The sequence below is a fragment of the Henckelia pumila genome, chromosome 2 (genome assembly GCF_033568475.1).
Source record: "Henckelia pumila isolate YLH828 chromosome 2, ASM3356847v2, whole genome shotgun sequence".
Lineage (NCBI taxonomy): Eukaryota > Viridiplantae > Streptophyta > Magnoliopsida > Lamiales > Gesneriaceae > Henckelia > Henckelia pumila.
In genome coordinates, this window is record NC_133121.1 from 48,804,355 (window position 1) to 48,823,867 (window position 19,513).

The 19,513-nt window shown below is 39.1% G+C and overlaps 1 protein-coding gene across 2 annotated transcripts; it reads left to right on the forward strand.

Moving 5' to 3' along the window:
- Positions 1 to 14,784: 14,784 nt before the first annotated feature.
- Positions 14,785 to 17,443, forward strand: LOC140884200 (uncharacterized). Of its 2 annotated transcripts, none has more exons than XM_073290878.1 (4): positions 14,785 to 14,852; positions 15,684 to 16,013; positions 16,577 to 16,783; positions 16,891 to 17,443. In XM_073290878.1, exons 2-4 carry the CDS (start codon positions 15,756 to 15,758, stop codon positions 17,188 to 17,190), a joined length of 765 nt encoding a protein of 254 aa, XP_073146979.1. In that variant the 5' UTR covers positions 14,785 to 14,852; positions 15,684 to 15,755; the 3' UTR covers positions 17,191 to 17,443. The 2 variants fall into 2 exon arrangements, with proteins under 2 accessions (XP_073146979.1, XP_073146980.1); XM_073290879.1 differs by having other exon boundaries at positions 14,786 to 14,852; positions 15,687 to 16,013.
- The last annotated feature ends 2,070 nt before the right edge of the window (positions 17,444 to 19,513 follow it).

Below are 19,513 nucleotides of genomic sequence, written 5' to 3' on the forward strand. Positions count from 1 at the left end.
ATATTTATGTTATATTATCTACCTAATTAATTTATATTAGTTATTATCCTAAATTTACCCAAAATTAAACCCCAAAATCACTCCCTACCCTAAGACTAATCTGATCAGCCGCCTCCAACCCCTTTTTCCAACCTTTCTCACGCCTCTTTTCCAGAAACACAGCCTCCATAGCCAATCAAGCAATTTCCTTTGGTGATTTTGGTCCGTTCGTCGTCCCGGAGTCTCGTAAACGCATCAATCTCCATTCAAAGATTAAAAGGCATGTCTAAAACTTTTATTTGGCCACCATATAAGCTATTACTCTTGCATGATGTGTTTTATTTCAGATTTTTCATGGAAATTTTGAGTTTATGCATGTATGCCTTGTATTGATGCATGTTCTTGCTTGATTGGTCATGACTCACGTTTTTTGCCAAGCATGGTATGGTCCAGAGGCTGGGGCTCTATCAAGGGGTGTCCTAGGGTGCCTTAGGGTCAAGTGGTTTGAGTGGTTTGAGCCAAGGTTGGTCTGAACCGAAACAATATCTTCTGGTTGCATAGAAGGTCGCAGTTTGAGCGGTTTTGGGAGAATGGTTCGTGTGCACTGTATAGGACGGGTTTGAGGGTGATTCCAATTGGGTTAGAACCCCAAGACATAGAGAAAGTTATCTCAGGTAGTTCTCTAGCCAGTGATGGTCGGAGTTGGGCGGCCAAACGGCCGGAAGTCCGGCGTCGCGCGCAGCACGCAAGCAGAAATTAGGCAGATTTTGTTTTGGTTCGTTCTCCTTCGTTAGGACTCTGGTTGGGCTGGTTTTTAGCTTTCTGGAAACGTCTTGAAGTTTTCTAGGTGTAGGTGGTGGTGCTCTGGCCATTTGGTGGCTGGAGTAGGGCGGCCGATGCCTCTGAACAGAAGCTGATCGCAGCCGAGAGTAAGGAACAAGAGGGAAACGGGTTTAGGGTTTTGGGCAGGTCCGGGTCGGGTCTTGGGGCCTGGATCGGGTCTGGTAATTTGTGGGTCAGTTCAGGTTTGTCCGGGTCTGGGTTAGGTGGGCCGGGCTCGAGTATTTTTAATTCTTAAGTGTTTAAGGTTTTAATTGATTTTTGGGCCAATTAATTAGAAATAAAATTATTTGGGCTTCCAAATAATTTTATTTTGGGCCTTAAATAATTTATTTAAGTTAGCCCAATGATTTTTATGGGCTTGGGAGCCCATGGGAATTTTTGGGTCAGTCAGAGGATTTTTGGGCCAGTCTAGTGTCTTATTGGGTTTATTTAAGTTAATGGGCTTAAATATTTTTATTTAGGTCCAGTTAAGTTTTGTTAAGTTATTTGGGCTAAAATATGATAATTGGGCTCTTATTTAAGTTTAATGGGCTTAGAGTGAGTGACCAGCAGTCTGGACCAACCCATGAAAAATAACTAAGTCCGGAATATATATTTAATTATTTTTATGCATGAAGTTTATATTTTAAGTATAAGTATATTTATTATGAAAAATCAATTAAATATATATTACGGACAAATTTTCAGTGCATGCATTCATGAAAATTTTATATGATATGATTATGATTATGTATGAGTTGAGAAATAAAATATTTTCTTGATGGAAATTGAAGTAGTGTGACATAAGGGTGGTTATCCACCATATGATATATGATTTATGAGGTAGTTTACTACCATAGGAGGTGATTTATCACCGCCACGTACGTTGGTTCATGAGACTGATCAGTCGGCACAGATAAGCGTCACACTTACGGATAGGACCATATACTGTTTCAAAAATACCATGCTCAACTATGTTATGTATGATGAAGAAAGATGATGTTTATGCTCAAGATTTATGATTCAGCATTTATGTTATGAAAATGTTTCCATGCATGTTCATGTATCATGTATATGTATTAGTATAATTATGTGATGCATTATTTTAAACCTTGATATTCAAGTTTAGACATGTTGAGCCCCTAGGCTCACTACGCTTATATGGTGCAGGTGAGACAGATGACTTTTATGTAGCTCCTACCGGTGGTGAGGACGTATGAGCTCACGGAACAGTAGCCCCGTGACCGTTGCATGACTTAGGATTATTTCAGATATATTTTATTATGTTATTGATTTTAAAGCAAATTATACTTTTACTTTAGTATTTCCGCACTTGGTGTTTTTGGAGCATGCAAAACTTATTTTTATTTCATGCTGATATTATTTATCTTTTATTTTGAATTACATATATGTATGGGCGTATATGTATTGTTATTATTTTATTTAAAAAAAAAAATTCCGCATTTAAGTTTAAAGAGTCCTAGATGTTTCACTATATCTGTCTGAAAAGACGCTTCTTACCGTTGACAAAAAGAGACGTTGAAGATTGAAATATAAATATTAGAGCTATACGAAGAAAATAGATAGAGAATATACGACCATAATATTATCAAAGCATCCGAGCACTCGAATTGTTTCAACACTATAGTAGCCCGTACCCAGAATTAGTGAGTAATTGTTAATTAATCCAATAAACTTGATTAAGGGAATTTCAATTGGATTAAAGGAGTTCGGAAATGAACCCAGAATAATCAGAAATGGTCCGGAGGGTCAGGCAGAACGAACACAACGTTCATGGAACGGATGCAACGTTCTGGTCAGCTGATGTCATCCGTGACGTCAGCAAGTTTGACGTCATTGCTTACGCACATGATGTGACGTTCGGATGCAACGAAGGTAGAACCGGATGCAACGATGGAGAAACGGACGTTCCGTTCGATGTCTATAAATAGAGGTGTCAAGATTCATTTCCAGGAACACCTTTCACATCTCTTCTCTCGATTCCTCGATCTTCTAGCTTAGATCTAGGGCATTCTAGGCGTCCCGTTGGGAATCCGAAAGTGGCATAGAAATCCAGGCGTCGTAGCGGAGGGCCTAGACTGTTGTATGAAACTCTATGGGCGTACAAAACTTCAAAAATAATTGCCACTGGTGTAAGTCCTTTTGCATTGACTTTTGGACACGAAGCCGTATTACCTATGGAAATCATGGTTCCATATTTACGAGTAACCATGCAAAATCACTTGATTCCAGAGTTGTACAACGAGTCCATGATTACAGAACTAGAGGATCTCGATGACATGAGGATGTAAGCTCTCAACATCCTTATGATCCAAAAAGAGAAAGTGGCTCGGAGTTACAACAAAAGAGTGAAACGAAAATCATTCCATGAAGGGGATCTTGTTTGGAAAGTCATAATGCCCTTAGGAACCAAGGACCAAGAACTTGGTAAATGATCACAAAATTGGTAAGGACCATTTAAAGTCCATCGAGTGCTGAAAGGGAATGCTTATTGGCTGGCAAGCATTGAAGGGAAACTACATAAAAGGTGTATCAATGGTAAGTACTTGAAGATGTATGTTCCTAGCATGCGCGAAGAAAATGAACCGGAGTCAATGTAAATGGCTATGAAGGCCATCGTTGTAAATATTAAGCCAAAACATGGCTTTGGTACTTTGTAAATAAATAAATAAAAAGCGGGCTAATAGCCACTTTTATATTAAGAATGCATTGAGAACATTTCTGGAAAATAACAAGTCAAGATAGGCCATTAACCTGAATGGCTGGAAAATAACAAGTCAAGATAGGCCATTAACCTGAATGGCTAAATAATTCAAAGTGTACCCAAGCATATGCATTCAAAATGTGGCCGCAATTCATTTGGCCATAAGAGTACTAAAACTTAGGAAACACATTAAAATAAGTTGTTTGCGTAAACCAATATCATAAGGAAATGAAATCATTGTTTCTCCATAAAACAGTAAAGTTACCCAAGGGCTGCTGCTAGTTCCTCCCACTTCAATTTACATTCCCTCTGTAAAGTCTCAGACTCACTCAACCCTTTACTCCATCCTTGGTAATCAACTTTTTGGTGGATTAGCTTATTTTCTTTGGTGTAAATTTCTTCATCGACGACCAACACCTGAGCTTTGAGAGATTCTCCTTCCTCCAACAACTCCATTCTTCTGGCCTCGTGAGAAACCAGTTCATTTTTTAATTGAGATATATGCTCATCTACGGTGTCAAAGTTTTGGCCAACCTCAATCAGTTTGTTGAACTTTCCCTCTCTTACAATCTTAAGGGCATCCCAAGCTTCCTTAGAGGCTTTTAAGGATTCAATTCTAGCAGAAAACTCTGCATGCTTGCTCATAGAATCTTGAGTCTGTAACAGAATGGAGGGAAGAGAATGTAAAGACAAACATAAAGGAGACTTAGGAAAACCTCGAGAATTTTGTAGCAATTGGAAAGCTGACAGAAGTTCTTTGTGCTGATGATCATTCAATGAGAATAAGTCTTTGTGGATCAAGGACTTAATAGTGGAGGTGACAGACAAAACTGATTCTGGAGCAGAGTACTTTGAGGTTTCAGGAAGTGATTCGTTCTTGGTATCGTGCAAAATGCTGAAATCCAGATCCATTATGGTGGTGGGAAGAGTTCACATTTGAATTCTTCTCGAGGTATGATCCTGTGATAGAGCAATTAAAGAAATAATAATGAATTGTTGCCAAAATAAGGTAAACAGGTTATTGTAAGAAGATAATTACCACAGAAGAGGAGGGGGTTGTAACCGTATCAGAGTTTTTCTCAACAACAGGGGCTTTTTCAGGGACGTTCAAATTAACAGGGGGAGGAACCACAAATGGAATTCATGTTAAGATTTGTGCCGCAATGATGTTTTCACTGGCATCAGCAGACATTGATGTTTTCATTGAAAATGAAGCATCTTGAGATTGCATGGAAAATTGAGATTGATTTACTCCAGAATTCAACGGGGGAACATTGAAAGCAGAGGGAAGACTAGAAACAGATACAACATCATCTTCGTCCAAACCAACAAGGACCTCGGAATTGCATGACAATTGCATGTCTAAGCATCGTGATACCCTAGTGCTTTTTCTGGTTTTCATAGGGGGGTTTATTCAGAGCTTCCTCTCCCATAGTATTCAGTTTCTTGGCAGATTTTTGGACTGCAAAGAAAGGTTAAAATATAAACATAAAGAAACAAATTCAAACTACAATTGTAATTCTTGTTACCTGGAGGAATCATCAAGGCAGCAGTGAGCACTTGATACTTTGGAGTCCACCAAGACATAAAAGGAGTCAGACTATCACGAGCAAATTCTTAAACTGGAGGTAGAAATACAGTTCCCCACACAACATTAAGATTTGTAGTGGCCAAGGAGAAGCGTCGGTCAACCAGTTCATCCCAAATGTTTTTAGTCAATGGTTGAGGAAAAAAGAAACATTCCTCAGGAACTGTGGGAGGAAATCCAAACTGACAGGCCATGTTCATCAGGATTTACGCTTTTTTATAATGAAAAATAAATAAATAGTAGCAACGCCCCTCCCCAAGTGTGTGAAAAAAGGTCAGTAGAAAATCTTTGGAGACCGTGGTGATGCAATAGGCTAAAGCTTGACTATCTGATGGACTGATGCTACTAAAAGGGAGATTCCTGATATCCAGGAAATTATAAAAGAGCCACAGTTGAAGGAACCAACACACGCCTTGAAGTTTCCGAAGGAGAGTATCAAGCACACTCTTATTTAACCCAAGGTAAAGTGATCCCAAAAACATAACCCCAAGATTAATGAGGTTCCCTGTACTTAGCAAACATGCAAGAGGTAAATATTCAGTGGAGGGACGGCCAGAAGCTGGGCAAAATAAAAACTTACAGACGAGTACCCACATAAACAAAATGTGTTCCTCAGCAGTTGGGTTCTCAGAAGTGGTGTACCAAGTTCCTATCACGGAGGCATAGGAAGTATAATTCAAATGGTCATCAGAAAGGTTAGGAATGTCTTTCATTGATATAACACCCACTAATTCTGTAGTACCCCGTAACCGAAATTGGTAATTAAGAGATTAATTATGTTAATTAAACCAATTTGGTATCTGAAGGATCGAAAGCTCCGAAGGTGAGATCGGAAGCTCCGATCGATATTATGTCATGCATCACGTGTGGCAGGATCGGAAGCTCCGATCGCCCTATCCGAAGTCAACCAGTGAGATTTTGACATGTGGCAGATAAGGATGTTCGGAAGCTCCGATGGCAGGATCGGACGTTCCGATCAAGGATCGGAAGTTCCGATCGAGGATCGGAGGTTCCGATCGATGCCTATAAATATAAGGTCCGAGGCATTCATTTCTTGCCAATTCCTAATTCTCTCCTTTACCCTCGTGGTCCTATTTTAGGGCTTTGGGTACTCTTATTTTAAGAGTTGGAGTAGGGTATTTGTTTTAGTATAGTCAGACAGTGTCTGACATAGTAGCGAAGCAGTGCTCGTGTTGTAGAGCCGTGTTCGAGGCTGTGGATTCGCAGCAAGGGAGTGCCCTAGTTGCGGGATAGTCTCCATCAGTGGGCTGACGACGGACGCAGGTATAGCTATGGTCTTCTTAAATTATTTAGGAGTATGCAATAGCTTAGTTAAGGTTTTTAGCGCTTATTGAATGATGCATGGGTATTTGCATTGTAGACTTGATGATAGGCTTGGAACCTAGAGTGGGACTACTAGGACTGCCTTAGAAAGGTACGTAAGTACTGACTGAGATTGCCAGCAGATATGCATGCTTATATGTTGCATTTATGTGTTTGCATGTTATTATTGTTATGCGGCATGTGCATATCATCTTGTGCATGTACATCTGTATATCTTTCGAGATGAGCTAGTTAGGGTTGCTCAGCCCTGTTAGGACGTTTGATATCGAGTACCCTTAGGTACTGATACCTCAAGGACTCCGTGGTCCGCGTCCGGGATTCGGGAATGAGTGGTCGCACACAGTGGTTAGCTACCCCGATGTGACGAGCTTATATCCCAGGCGCCAGTTTGAGCAGTTTGTATACAGTTATCCCAGATATGGATACCCGGTCATTTGCATGCATCATATTTGTATGTTTATCCGTGCTTTCGTATTGAGCTTAGAGCTCACGTCCAATATTTTTTGTGTATCTGGATACCCTATTCGATGGGGCAGGTATAGGTGCAGGATTGAGCACCAGGAGCCTGGAGTAGCCAGTGACCTTGAAGACAGCAGGATTAGCTGTAGGTTTTATTTAAAGTAATTCGATTGGGTTGTATAAATCGAGTTTGATTAGCCGGTTGTATTCTGCCGGTCTACTTGTATTTAGTCTTCCGCAGCAATTTGACTTAATGCATGCTTAATTATGCTCTTAACTCTGATTAGGTAGTGGATTCGGGTCGGGTCGCTACATTTATGGTATCAGAGCACTGTATGCAAGGGACTTAGGAAATTGATAATAAGACTTCTTGATTATCCTTGTAGGATTGATTGAGGCTAGCAAAAGAAGATTTGGTTCTTCATTGCCAAGGTTTGCGGCAGAAGTTTTTACTATAAGGAATGCAACAGTGAACACCAGTAGTAGCATATCGATAGATAGACTGACTGATGTGGACCATTCATCATTCGATGCATTGGGATGTTGATCGAAGAATATATGGATTCCAGCCAGGGAAGACTGGAAGAGAAGATCGGTTATACCGCGTCAGATACCTCTGAGAGATTTTTGGAACGAATGGTGTTTAGTAATCCATGTGGTTCCAGTCCTTGAAGATTCTCCACTCGTAGTTGGAGAGATTGTCAGATAGACCTTCACCAGAGAATGCCTCGAGTGCCTAAAGCATGACAGGTTTCGAGAGTGAGGTCTTTAACCTCGTGCAGAACATGGTTTTGCCGGTATGCTTGTATCGATGCTTTTGGTAGGCATACGGAAAACTTCATGTTCAAAAGCATGATTTAGATACAAGAAGAACGCTGATGGTAGATCGTGAGCAGAAGAAGTCAACTGACATGCACTGACGCAGAGCATAGCTGGTTAGCTATCACGTGCCATTTCTCCGGAGTTCTTCGCTGGAGGACATGTAGAGAGACTTGGACGGAAGTATGCTTGTATCGATGCGTGTGTCGATTGGAAGTTTCATGCTCAAGGAGTGAAGACAAGTTCGACAATTTTAAATACTGTATTAATGTATTTGTAAATAGTATTTCAGTTGTAATGAATCATCAGAATTCGGTTGTATCAGTTCAAGTTATTGGATGTACATTTTGTTGTATTTTGAATACTGTATGTATTACATGAAATTGTAATAAAGGAAATTGTACATAACTTGAAGTAATGATACATGTTTTACTTATTCAAAGATTCGTGTTTGATTACAAGTAATTTTACTAAGTTTGTCTTGGAATTAGTTGACTAATCAACTAGGATAGCTCATGGATTTTGAGTAAGTCAACGGTAACGGATTGACATGGGGTTAGTCTAGGTGTCTTCCTAAGGCTGACCTAATTAGTCGTTTGACTGAGTTAGTGCCATTGATGAGGTAATTCATCTGGGAGCATGGAAATATCGATCTTGTTTGGAATTTTGAGTTTTTGTTCTAAGTTGTTTTCTTAGGACAGTAGTCTGATTGACCTGCATAGGTTGAGACTTCGTGATGATGGGATTTCATCGGGATACCAAGTCGGGTATATGCCGAGAGTTGTGGACTAGGACCATGACTAGACATGATGGAGCGCGACCCTATGCCAGTGTTACTCTGGGAGTCTTTCGTACTTCGGAGAATGCCTGGAAGCCTTCGTGCTTCAGGATTTGGCGGTGGGAAGGATACTTAGTCTAGAGTTTTGGTAACAGTCACGACGGGGTATGACATTGGATTGGATGCCTGGTTCGGTGTCAGCGGTTTAGATATCGTCTGACAGTCATCAGAGATATTGGTTTGCAGTTTTGTCACAAGGACCAGTCTTGGAGGGATTTTTCTTGACGAGTACGTACTCTGAACAGATAGTTTTATTCTATTGGATACTGCTAGACTAGTGGATCTAGTCGGGGTTTGGATGCTCTTGTGATAGGGGCTATCCAGGAGTTTTGGTTGTGAAATTCCTGAAACATTTGACTTGGAGATGAGTGGTTTTCAGCATTAATGGTTTCCTTCAGTGATAGATTATATTCGATACTAAGGATTGTACATGACTATTTGAGGCGTGAGGATAGCGTGATTCATGACAGTGTACACTTGGTGGTGATTTCAGGTGGGACACCGCGGCAAGTGACCTCAGTCTCAATTTGTTGCAGTCTTAGCAAGAGATAAAGTTATCAGGAGCAAGTTTAGCGACAGTTGGTAGTGAGTCAGTATCAATACGAGATTGGTACTGGTGACTACTAATAGCTATTGTCTGACTTTGTCAGAGATAGGTGAGTTGAATCAGCTGTAATTCTTTTTGATTCCAAGTATTTGGGATATGCGGACGTATGGCCGTGAGATCATGATTATTGATCAAGCCATGTGAGATTTCAAATGACCAAGACTTGGCGGATGGTTGCCATAATTTGGTTGGCACTGACAAGTTGTGTGATAGTCACAACTTATCGACGAGGTCGATTGGTTGAGCAGATCAGTAATTAAGATATCATGAACCGAGAGATACTTGGGACGATACTATAAGCCGTCGTGCTTATGAGTTTGGATCCTTTAAGTAAATGTCTCAGAACAGTAAGAGAATTATTTGCATTCAAGATTCTCGGGTGGTTGAGATTTTCGGAGTGCAGTCGTTTGGACTTTCAAGTTCGATAAATCACGGGAGGTGATTGCATGTTTTGACTTTGGTAAGTCATGGCTAGTTCGATAACTCGGGTAAAGTTATCAGTGGTAAGAGAAGACATAATTGATCTGAACATTGCTTGGTATTAGCAATGGTTGACCCAGTTTTGGAAATAGAATTGTTCCATGCTATTGGATTACAGTTTGGGTACTGATTAGCCGAATACTTGTTTAGGCATTTCCAGCAGTTTTCTCGGAAGATTTTCGTTAAATTGTGATTCGACGAGTGTTGCGGAATTCAATAAGCATTAGCAGGCCGATATCAGTTGTTTGTTCGTGGGATGATATGACAGCTGAGACTGTGTTCAGAGTCTAGCGAGATTGTTGTCGGTGATTTCCCAGTATGTTCTGATGTGCTATGCCATTGAGGTGTTGGGATCGACCGAGATCTATCGGGTAAATTCGTTGGTTTACCGCATGTGTCATGGATTGCGCAAAGGGTTGAGGTGAACTAGTTTTGTTCATCTTGGTAGCAAGTCAAGTGTGACTTGGGATTGTTATCTATGGTTGGATAACCAGTGTTGCGAATTCAATTGATATCTCGAGTGACGAGATAGTGGTGATCTTTAATCTAGACTACTAATGTTGTAAATGTTGCGGTCCCATCTATGTGTTCAGCATTATAGCAGTGACATTCTTTGAGAATATTAGTCAGCATCGAAGAAAATAAGTACGGAATGTAAGTCTGTCGATGCTAGGAACTTTCGGGATTAGTTGTATCTGGTCTTCTCGTTAGTACGAACTGATTCTAGCAAGAGGGATAATCGGTATCAAGTGGTATACTTGACGAGGAACTATCACTGCTAAGGTTCGCAGGAACAGTGGGTATTCGAAGAGCAGTCGAGAGCACTCTATTGATCGTAAGGCTCGGTTATACATCCAAAAGATCATTCTACTTCATGGATGCCGGTGGGCATTGTCAGCGATCGAGACCCAGGTTTACTTCCATATTCTGGGGGAGTGTCCAGCGTGCTACGAGCACTGCTTTCAGTTTAAATACTAAATATCATCCAGAGACAGATGGTCAGATGGAGAGCGCTATCCATACCTTGGGAGGACACCTGTTGAGGCGTTGTACGGGCGACTTTTCATACTCCATTCTTCTAGAAAGAAGTGGGGGAGACAGTATTTCTGAGAATGTCACTTTTTCGTAAGATTCTCAGATTTAGTCTTAAAGGCAAGTTGTCTCCCAGGTTTATCGGTCCGTTTGAGATCTTGGAGAACATTGGCGATTTCGCTTATCGACTAGCTTTGCCACCGCATCTTTCCAGTATTCACGACGTGTTTCACGTATCACTGTTGCGACGGTATGTGGCGGATGAGTCTCATATTCTGCAGCGGTCTGAGGATCAAGTGAGCAAGGATTTGACCTATGCTGAGAAACCTATTCGTATCCTGGATTATAAGGATAAGGTTTTACGGAACAAAATCATTCCTTTGGTTTTAGTTCAGTGGCAGCGTCGAGGCACTGAGGAAGCTACTTGGGAGCTTGAAGAAAGGATTCATGAAGACCATCCTGAGTTGTTTTGATTTCAGTTTTGAGTTGTATTCGGTTGTAACGTTTGATTTGAATAAGGAATGTTTCTATACCTTGTATTGCATTCGGTACTTAAGATCTATTTTCGAGGACGAAATATCTTAAGTGGGGGAGAATGTAGTACCCCGTAACCGAAATTGGTAATTAAGAGATTAATTATGTTAATTAAACCAATTTGGTATCTGAAGGATCGGAAGCTCCGATGCAGGATCGGAAACTCCGATCGATATTACGTCATGCATGACGTGTGGCAGGATCGGAAGCTCCGATCGCCCTATCCGAAGTCAACCAGTGAGATTTTGACATGTGGCAGATAAGGATGTTCGGAAGCTCCGATGGCAGGATCGGAGGTTCCGATCAAGGATCGGAAGTTCCGATCGAGGATCGGAGGTTCCGATCGATGCCTATAAATATAAGGTCCGAGGCATTCATTTCTTGCCAATTCCGAATTCTCTCCTTCGCCCTCGTGGTCCTATTTTAGGGCTTTGGGTACTCTTATTTTAAGAGTTGGAGTAGGGTATTTGTTTTAGTATAGTCAGACAGTGTCTGACATAGTAGCGGAGCAGTGCTCGTGTTGTAGAGCCGTGTTCGAGGCTGTGGATTCGCAGCAAGGGAGTGCCCTAGTTGCGGGATAGTCGCCATCAGTGGGCTGACGACGGACGCAGGTATAGCTATGGTCTCCTTAAATTATTTAGGAGTATGCAATAGCTTAGTTAAGGCTTTTAGAGCTTATTGAATGATGCATGGGTATTTGCATTGTAGACTTGATGATAGGCTTGGAACCTAGAGTGGGACTACTAGGACTGCCTTAGAAAGGTACGTAAGTACTGACTGAGATTGCCAGCGGATATGCATGCTTATATGTTGCATTTATGTGTTTGCATGTTATTATTGTTATGTGGCATGTGCATATCATCTTGTGCCTATACATCTGTATATCTTTCGAGATGAGCCAGTTAGGGTTGCTCAGCCCTGTTAGGACGTTTGATATCGAGTACCCTTAGGTACTGATACCTCGAGGACTCCGCGGTCCGCGTCCGGGATTCGGGAATGAGTGGTCGCACACAGTGGCTAGCTACCCCGATGTGACGAGCATATATCCCAGGCGCCAGTTTGAGCAGTTTGTATACAGTTATCCCAGATATGGATACCCGGTCATTTGCATGCATCATATTTGTATGTTTATCCGTGCTTTTGTATGCTTAGAGCTCACGTCCAGTATTTTCTGTGTATCTGGATACCCTATTCGATGGGGCAGGTATAGGTGCAGGATTGAGCACCAGGAGCCTGGAGTAGCCAGCGACCTTGAAGACAACAGGATTAGCTGTAGGTTTTATTTAAAGTAATTCGATTGGGTTGTATAAATCGAGTTTGATTAGCCGGTTGTATTCTGCCGGTCTACTTGTATTTAGTCTTCCGCAGCAATTTGACTTAATGCATGCTTAATTATGCTCTTAACTCTGATTAGGTAGTGGATCCGGGTCGGGTCGCTACAAATTCTAGGCCAATGACTGGAAGCCTCATCAGGCGAAGAACATCGTGAAGAGCAAAAGTCATTGGGCCACTAGCAAATAGAAAAGCATTACAAGGAGGAGCCCAAAAGCGAAGAACACTTTCTTATAGACCATCTTGTAATGGGAAAGGAACTTTGGTAAGTTGGATGAAATAATGTAAACCTTGAGATCTCCAAAGATCACCAAAATATGGTTCCAAGCTATCAACCCAACTGACCCATTCTGGAGAAAAACAGGGCCAAGATTTGAATTTGGCAGCTTTTGCAGGGGGTTGAACGAAACTATTTAGAAGCAAAGAAGAGGCCGACAGTGTAGCAAGAGAGAACACATTGGAAAAGATTGGTTCGGGTAAGGGGACTTCTAGATAAGGAGCATGAACTACAGTGGCCAAAACCTCAGTAAATTTGGGCTTATTAGCCGAAAGATTTAATGGCCTAGAAAAAGTAGAAACCCAACTCGGGTTAAGTGATGCACCAAAAACCCTAGAGGCGGTGAATCAAACGAATAAATACTAAAGGAATCAAACGTACTTGATAACTTCCAATGTTTCAGGAACTGCAACCGAAACTGAGGAAGCGGCGGCCATAGGAAAAGAAGAGGAAGTACTGCATATCAAAACAAAAACACAAGCAGTGAGGCATTATTTCTTGTTTATTATTGTGACTGATGCAGGAACAGTAGAACAAAAAGGCAATAAAGGAACCTTACCGGTGGAGGAGACAAAATCCATAGATAAAATGCCAAACAAAGAAAATGATAAAGCCTATGCAGAGAGAGTGAATAAGAGAAGAAGGCGGAAGAAGATGAAAGATTAAGAAAGAGAATAACTCGGGAGTAGGGGTACTGATGGCAAAATCTGAAATGGCGTGAGCTACTACAAAAATCAAGGGATCAGATTACAGGTACAAAATTTGAAAAATCAGAAAGTGTATCGCATTGGGCCCATAAAGTTCCTCAAATTCGGGAAGCCCAACAGTTCATAGGAGAGCCCAACAAAATGGTGAATCCCAACAAAATGGTGGATTCACGGTCCAGGCTCAATGGTCCATTGGGCCATTAACCTGCAGGGGGCATATGTTTGACCAGAAAATAAAACTATTTCCCAAGCCCAAAACAAAGAAGAAGTTGGGGCCCAGTTCCTGAAGTTTTCTAGACCAATTATCCGCAGCCCATCAAAGGGATGAAAGGTCCGAACCCAACAAGGAGTAGCGGCAAATTGAGAAAAAAAAAAGGCAATTCAAAAATTAAATACTTGGTCAAAATTGAATAGTGGAGGTGGAAGAAATGAACGTGGCCCGTATTAAGTAGTAGGAGAGGGGGAGTTAGTTGGAAAATTTAGAACAAAAAGCATTCTGGCGGAAACATTGTCCTCTCTCGCTAAAATCATCAACAAACACAACTCCAAAAGCTTTGTCTTCTCAACAATATTTCTGCATTTTATCATCTTCATATTTTAGCATTTTTCCAGAAATTTCAGTGCACATATTTAGCTTGTTTTGCTGGGTTTCTCGAACTATTACAGCAATTTCTTTTTTGTTATTATGATAAACATGTGTCATTTTGAATTTTCAGTAGCAAAGAATAGATATTCGATTGCTATTAATAATTCTCCTTCCATTTTGTTTTCGTTTTTTGGCATATAACTGGTAGAACTAAGATCGACGGTGAAACCGAGACTCATTTTGTTTGATTTTTAGAAGCTTGATTTTTATTTTTATTTTTATCTCATTTCGGCACGTGAGTTCTTAGCACGCCTGAAACACCCTGCTCCAGCCATTTTTGAGTGCAAACACCTTTAAATTTAGATCGGAGATTTTATATATAATATAATATAATATAATATAATTTGACAGGAATGGTGAAGTTAATTATATCGACGGCCTATACAATAATTTTGTTTAATCAAATCAAAACTGGTAAGTGTGAAATTAAATAATAATTGAAGGACATCAATCAATTTGTTTTTTGTTTTTAAAAGCAGCGGGCGGCCGCTAGCAGTATTTGCCCACGGCTCCATTGCCATTACCATTATTACCCTTACCAAATATATATATATATAAATGCATCCAAAGTTTTACATCTTACCTTCCATTCCAAGCTTCCCTGGGTCACATCAGTCAGCCGCAAATTAATCTTCTGTTCTGTTGGAAAAGGATGAACCCCAGGTATTCATCTTCATTTTAATGCATTCTTCTGATTTTCATTTCTTCATCTGTTGGGTTTCTGGATATTTGAGTATTCTTCTGCGCTCTAACTCTGTTTTCCCCCCTATTATTCTGGACCTTGAAATTGAACGACCCACCCTTGTTCGATTTCAGCTTCACATACAATAGATGCACATCTAGTATGTGTGCTAATTATTATTTTAACGGAACTATAAACCATCGATTTTGGGATTTTGAACAATAGAAATGCGTGCTCATCGATGCTTGTAATTCAAGGAATTGCTTGATATTTAGTACACATAAAACTTCCCCAATAAACAAATTCTAAAAGGAAATCAACCGTCTGAGAATGCTGACAGGGTTTTGGTAAAATTCGTGACGGCTATGAATGAAAAAATTGTGATAGTCTGTCTAGCAAATAATGGGGCATGGATTTTGGATAAAATATGTTGACCTTGTATGTAAAGGATGATTCCTCTTATTTTTACTGGCAATCTTTTTATTTCAACAATTGTCCATAATTCGTATGAAATTTTAATGCTTCATCATCTTCATTTCCCTCCCCAAATAAGTCTAAGATTTATTAAACTTGATTGTGGCAGCATATGGTGAATAATGTGAGAGCTTACAATGTGGCCTGGATCCAGGCAGAAAAAATGTTGACTTTGAAATTTAACAATATTTGAGCCATTTGATTTGATCCTTTTTATTGTTTGTCAATCTTCTTATTTCAACAACCGTCCATGGTTTCGCTGTATATTTTTATGTTTCATTATCTCCTCCCCAAATAAATCATTATCTTGATGTGCTTACCTTTTTTGGCTGGGACAGCAGGTAAGTGGGACTGTGGGGTTAGTCGAAGCAGATATTACATTTCCCAGTGGACACTTTTATTTCTTGAGAATGTCCATGCTGTCAAAGTTACGCTGCATCACGCTGGATGTTACTGGCACACTAATGGCTTACAAGGGAGAACTTGGTGATTACTATTGTATGGCAGCAAAGTCAGTTGGACTTCCATGTCCTGACTATAAACGAGTACACGAGGGCTTTAAACTTGCTTATACAGAGATGGCAAGGAAACATCCATGTTTCGGATTTGCTGAAAAGATACCCAATATTGTTTGGTGGAAGACGTGTGTGCGTAATTCTTTTGTCCAGGTAAAAGTTCATGTGCTTAATAGAATTATAAGTCTGTTACCTGCCTGAGTTTGAGATCGAGTTATGGGACGTTGGACCGAGAAATCTCTTAGTTCGGAATAGGATTCCTTCCGATTTGATTTACGACCTTGACGACCTATGATTAGTTAAATATTTGGGGCTCGAGGAAACAAGAGGACCACCCGATCTTGTGAAACAAACATTTATATTGATATATTTTCTGAATCCATAATTCTTCCCACCAAGTCCATACATATAACGAAGATGCAATCCAAAAATAAACTTGACAGAAAAATCCTACCAAATTTAAGAGATACGCTGAAACAAAAAACAAGGAAATAATTATTCTTATTAACTAAGGAAATAAAATCTTCTTGCTCTTCAATCTTTAGAACTTGAATTTTCCATGAGTGAAGCGCTGATAAACTTTGGGCTTGTCTGTTCCCTCCTGTAAATCGCGGTCCACAGTCCCTTCTTGCCCAATGTCTTCTTCACGGCTCATGACAAAGTCCATCTAGATTTAAGAACTTCTGTTTCTAGCACCTTATGGTGTCTGATAACAGGCTGGATACGAATATGATGAAGAGACATTCGAGAAGATTTTCAGACGTATATATTCAACCTTTGGTTCCTCTGCGCCTTATACAATCTTCCCAGATTCACAACCATTCCTAAGATGGGTTCGAGGGAAGGGTATAACTGTTGGAATTGTTAGCAATGCAGAGTATCGATATCAGGATGTTATACTTCCTGCGTTGGGTTTACATCAGGTGAATATGCAAGAATAATATCATTTGAATTTTGTCTGAATTGCTTCATCGATTATAAATTTTCTTTTTTGCTTTCTATGTTTGATTCGGTATACCTTTCATTTCAGGGATCCGAGTGGGACTTTGGTGTGTTCTCAGGTCTCGAAGGTGTTGAGAAACCAGATCCAAGAATGTATCAGATAGCACTGGAGAGGGCTGGAAATATAGCTCCCGAAGATGTTCTTCATGTTGGAGACAGTATGCGCAAGGACTATTTGCCTGCGAAGAGCATAGGAATGCACGCCCTATTGCTAGATCGGTTTAAGATACCAGATGCAGAAATTTGGAGGAAATCTGGTGCTACAGTTCTACCTGACTTGGTGGCGGTGCAAAAATGGCTTTCTTCTGAGGAACAGGTTTGTCAGTGACATGACGGGGTCAACCTCAAACTCCCTACGTGACTCTTTGATTGCCATCGTTTTTGTTGTTTTGATTACTTGATAGGCACCAAATGGTCCAGATTGATGTAGCCGATTATGTAAATATAAGGAAATATACTTGAGATTGTGATCCCCAAGTTCGAGTTCCATTCAGCAAATTGTTAGCATTGTGATGTTACAACGTGTTTCTTATCAGTGAGAAGTTAGATTTATAAGTGAAATAAAATTGCTAATTATTATATGTCCTCGAAAACTGACTTTATGGGTTGAGGTTTTCCTTTTTGACATATGGCATAATATTGATGCTCTGGTACAAGAGTTATCTGTTGGAGTATGCAAGAAAGAATAATCTGGAAACAAAGAAATCTGGAAATAGGAGAGGGTGAGACGAATTTGCGGCATATCGACATGCTTTGGTTGAGGCGTTTAGAAATACTTTTCTTTAAGGTTTTATTTGCCCTCACTTCTCAAAGTTCGCAAATGAGTTTTATCTGCAAATTACCCCCGAGATACAACCACCCTTCAACACAATATCTAGCAATAACATTGAGTTGTCGAAATCTGCGGAAATCTGAATATTTATAGAGAGATTGGTGTCTTTTCATGAATTAAGATCAAAAGATGCAGCCATTGCAAAATACTTTTCCATTCAAATAATGGTAATAGTTAGTTATAGATGAAATGATCTAACCAAAAGACATACTGGTTCAATCAAACTCTCACATATATTACAATCTGACATCATCGTAGTTGAAGAAGTGACCATTATACATTGAATTAAATTAATGCATATGCGTCAAGTAATAGTAAGTTAACGAAAGTCATTCGGGATAGAGCTCTGCAGGCGTCGACTTCTCAAGAGAAATGAGCTCAAGAACGTAAAGCCAAACAAGAAAAGATTAGCCTTTTAAGTGACATAGCTATTGCTGTGCCTGCAATATGTTCCCAATCCCATAAAGAGTCTTCAATTTGATGCCATAATGTCTTCGATTTTCTCACTGATTGAATCTAGTACTTTATTGTATTCTTCGTACATTATATTCACTTGAAAATTAAAAATGGTGTCCTTGGAAAAATAGAATAATCTAATGTAAGAAATCTACCTTTTCTAAAAAAGACTCATTTTTCAGTATATAAAATCACAAAAAATGCTATATTTGATATGAGAGAGTAGGTCTCTTGGGAGACGATCTCATGCATTTTTATTCGTAAAACAGATCAATCCTACTCATATTTACAATCAAAAATAATACATTTGACATAAAAGTAACATTTTTCAATTTAGTGTCACAAAATTGATCCATAAAAGACTATTTCACATAAGTTATTGTGGTTTTATAATATATAATTTATTGTTAGAATATGTGATTGATTTGATTGTATCTTTTCTATTTTATTTGTCACTCCTACATTATATGTAGGAGTTCTTGGGTGTTATGAATGATATAGATTCTATTCTCTCATCTTTTATTCTTCTCTCTCTTTTATCATATTAATTTTATAGTAAATTTATAAAACTTTATCAGTACAAGTGCTATTTGAGATATATGTTTATAATACTCTTAATTCTTGTTCCTAAATCTATGTTCTTGAAGTAGATCAATATTTAGATTAATATTGATGCTCTCAAGTAGCATAAATTTTAGTTTTATGTTGATACTACTAGAGTAGCATAACTTTTGATTTTATGTTGATATTCCTAAAGGAGCACAACGATTTCATATTGATATTATAGCGAAATCTTTGATTTATATATTATTAAAATCAAATGTTGTTGATGTTCCTGAGGAATATTAATGATTCAAGATCTCTAATTTACTAATATTTTAGATATTTTTTGGAATTCTTGAAAAATATTGTATAAAATATATGATTTATCATTGTTTCTGAATAATATTGATAACAATAAATATAAATCTATGATTTATATCGTCAATATTCATTTATAATATTAATATCTATATGTGAAACGACCCTAAGATTATACTTTAAATAAACTTAAATAAAAATGTGGATTTTTTTTTTTAAAAAAATTTCGGCATGACCCATCTGTTTATTTTAAAACTCATCTGACACAGACAACAGAAAACAAAAGCAACCGACAACACAGATAAACTAGACCAAAATAAATGAAAGAGAAACCAGGGGAAAATGTGCATCATCACAAACATCAAAATATTACAATTTAATCCTTACAGACCAAGAAACAAATCTTAAGAATCATTTCGTTTACATTTGCCAAATAAACAAAATAAATATTTCATAACATTTAAGTTTGAATAAACTTCTGCGGAAGAATAGCATAAGTCGG

Excerpts from the sequence above, each read along its gene's own strand:
- LOC140884200 (XM_073290878.1), top strand. The coding sequence starts at position 15,756 with ATGTCCATGCTGTCAAAGTTACGCTGCATCACGCTGGATGTTACTGGC. Across the intron at positions 16,014-16,576 it reads TGCGTAATTCTTTTGTCCAG|GCTGGATACGAATATGATGA; the intron begins GTAAAAGTTCAT and ends GTCTGATAACAG. Across the intron at positions 16,784-16,890 it reads CTGCGTTGGGTTTACATCAG|GGATCCGAGTGGGACTTTGG; the intron begins GTGAATATGCAA and ends CTTTCATTTCAG.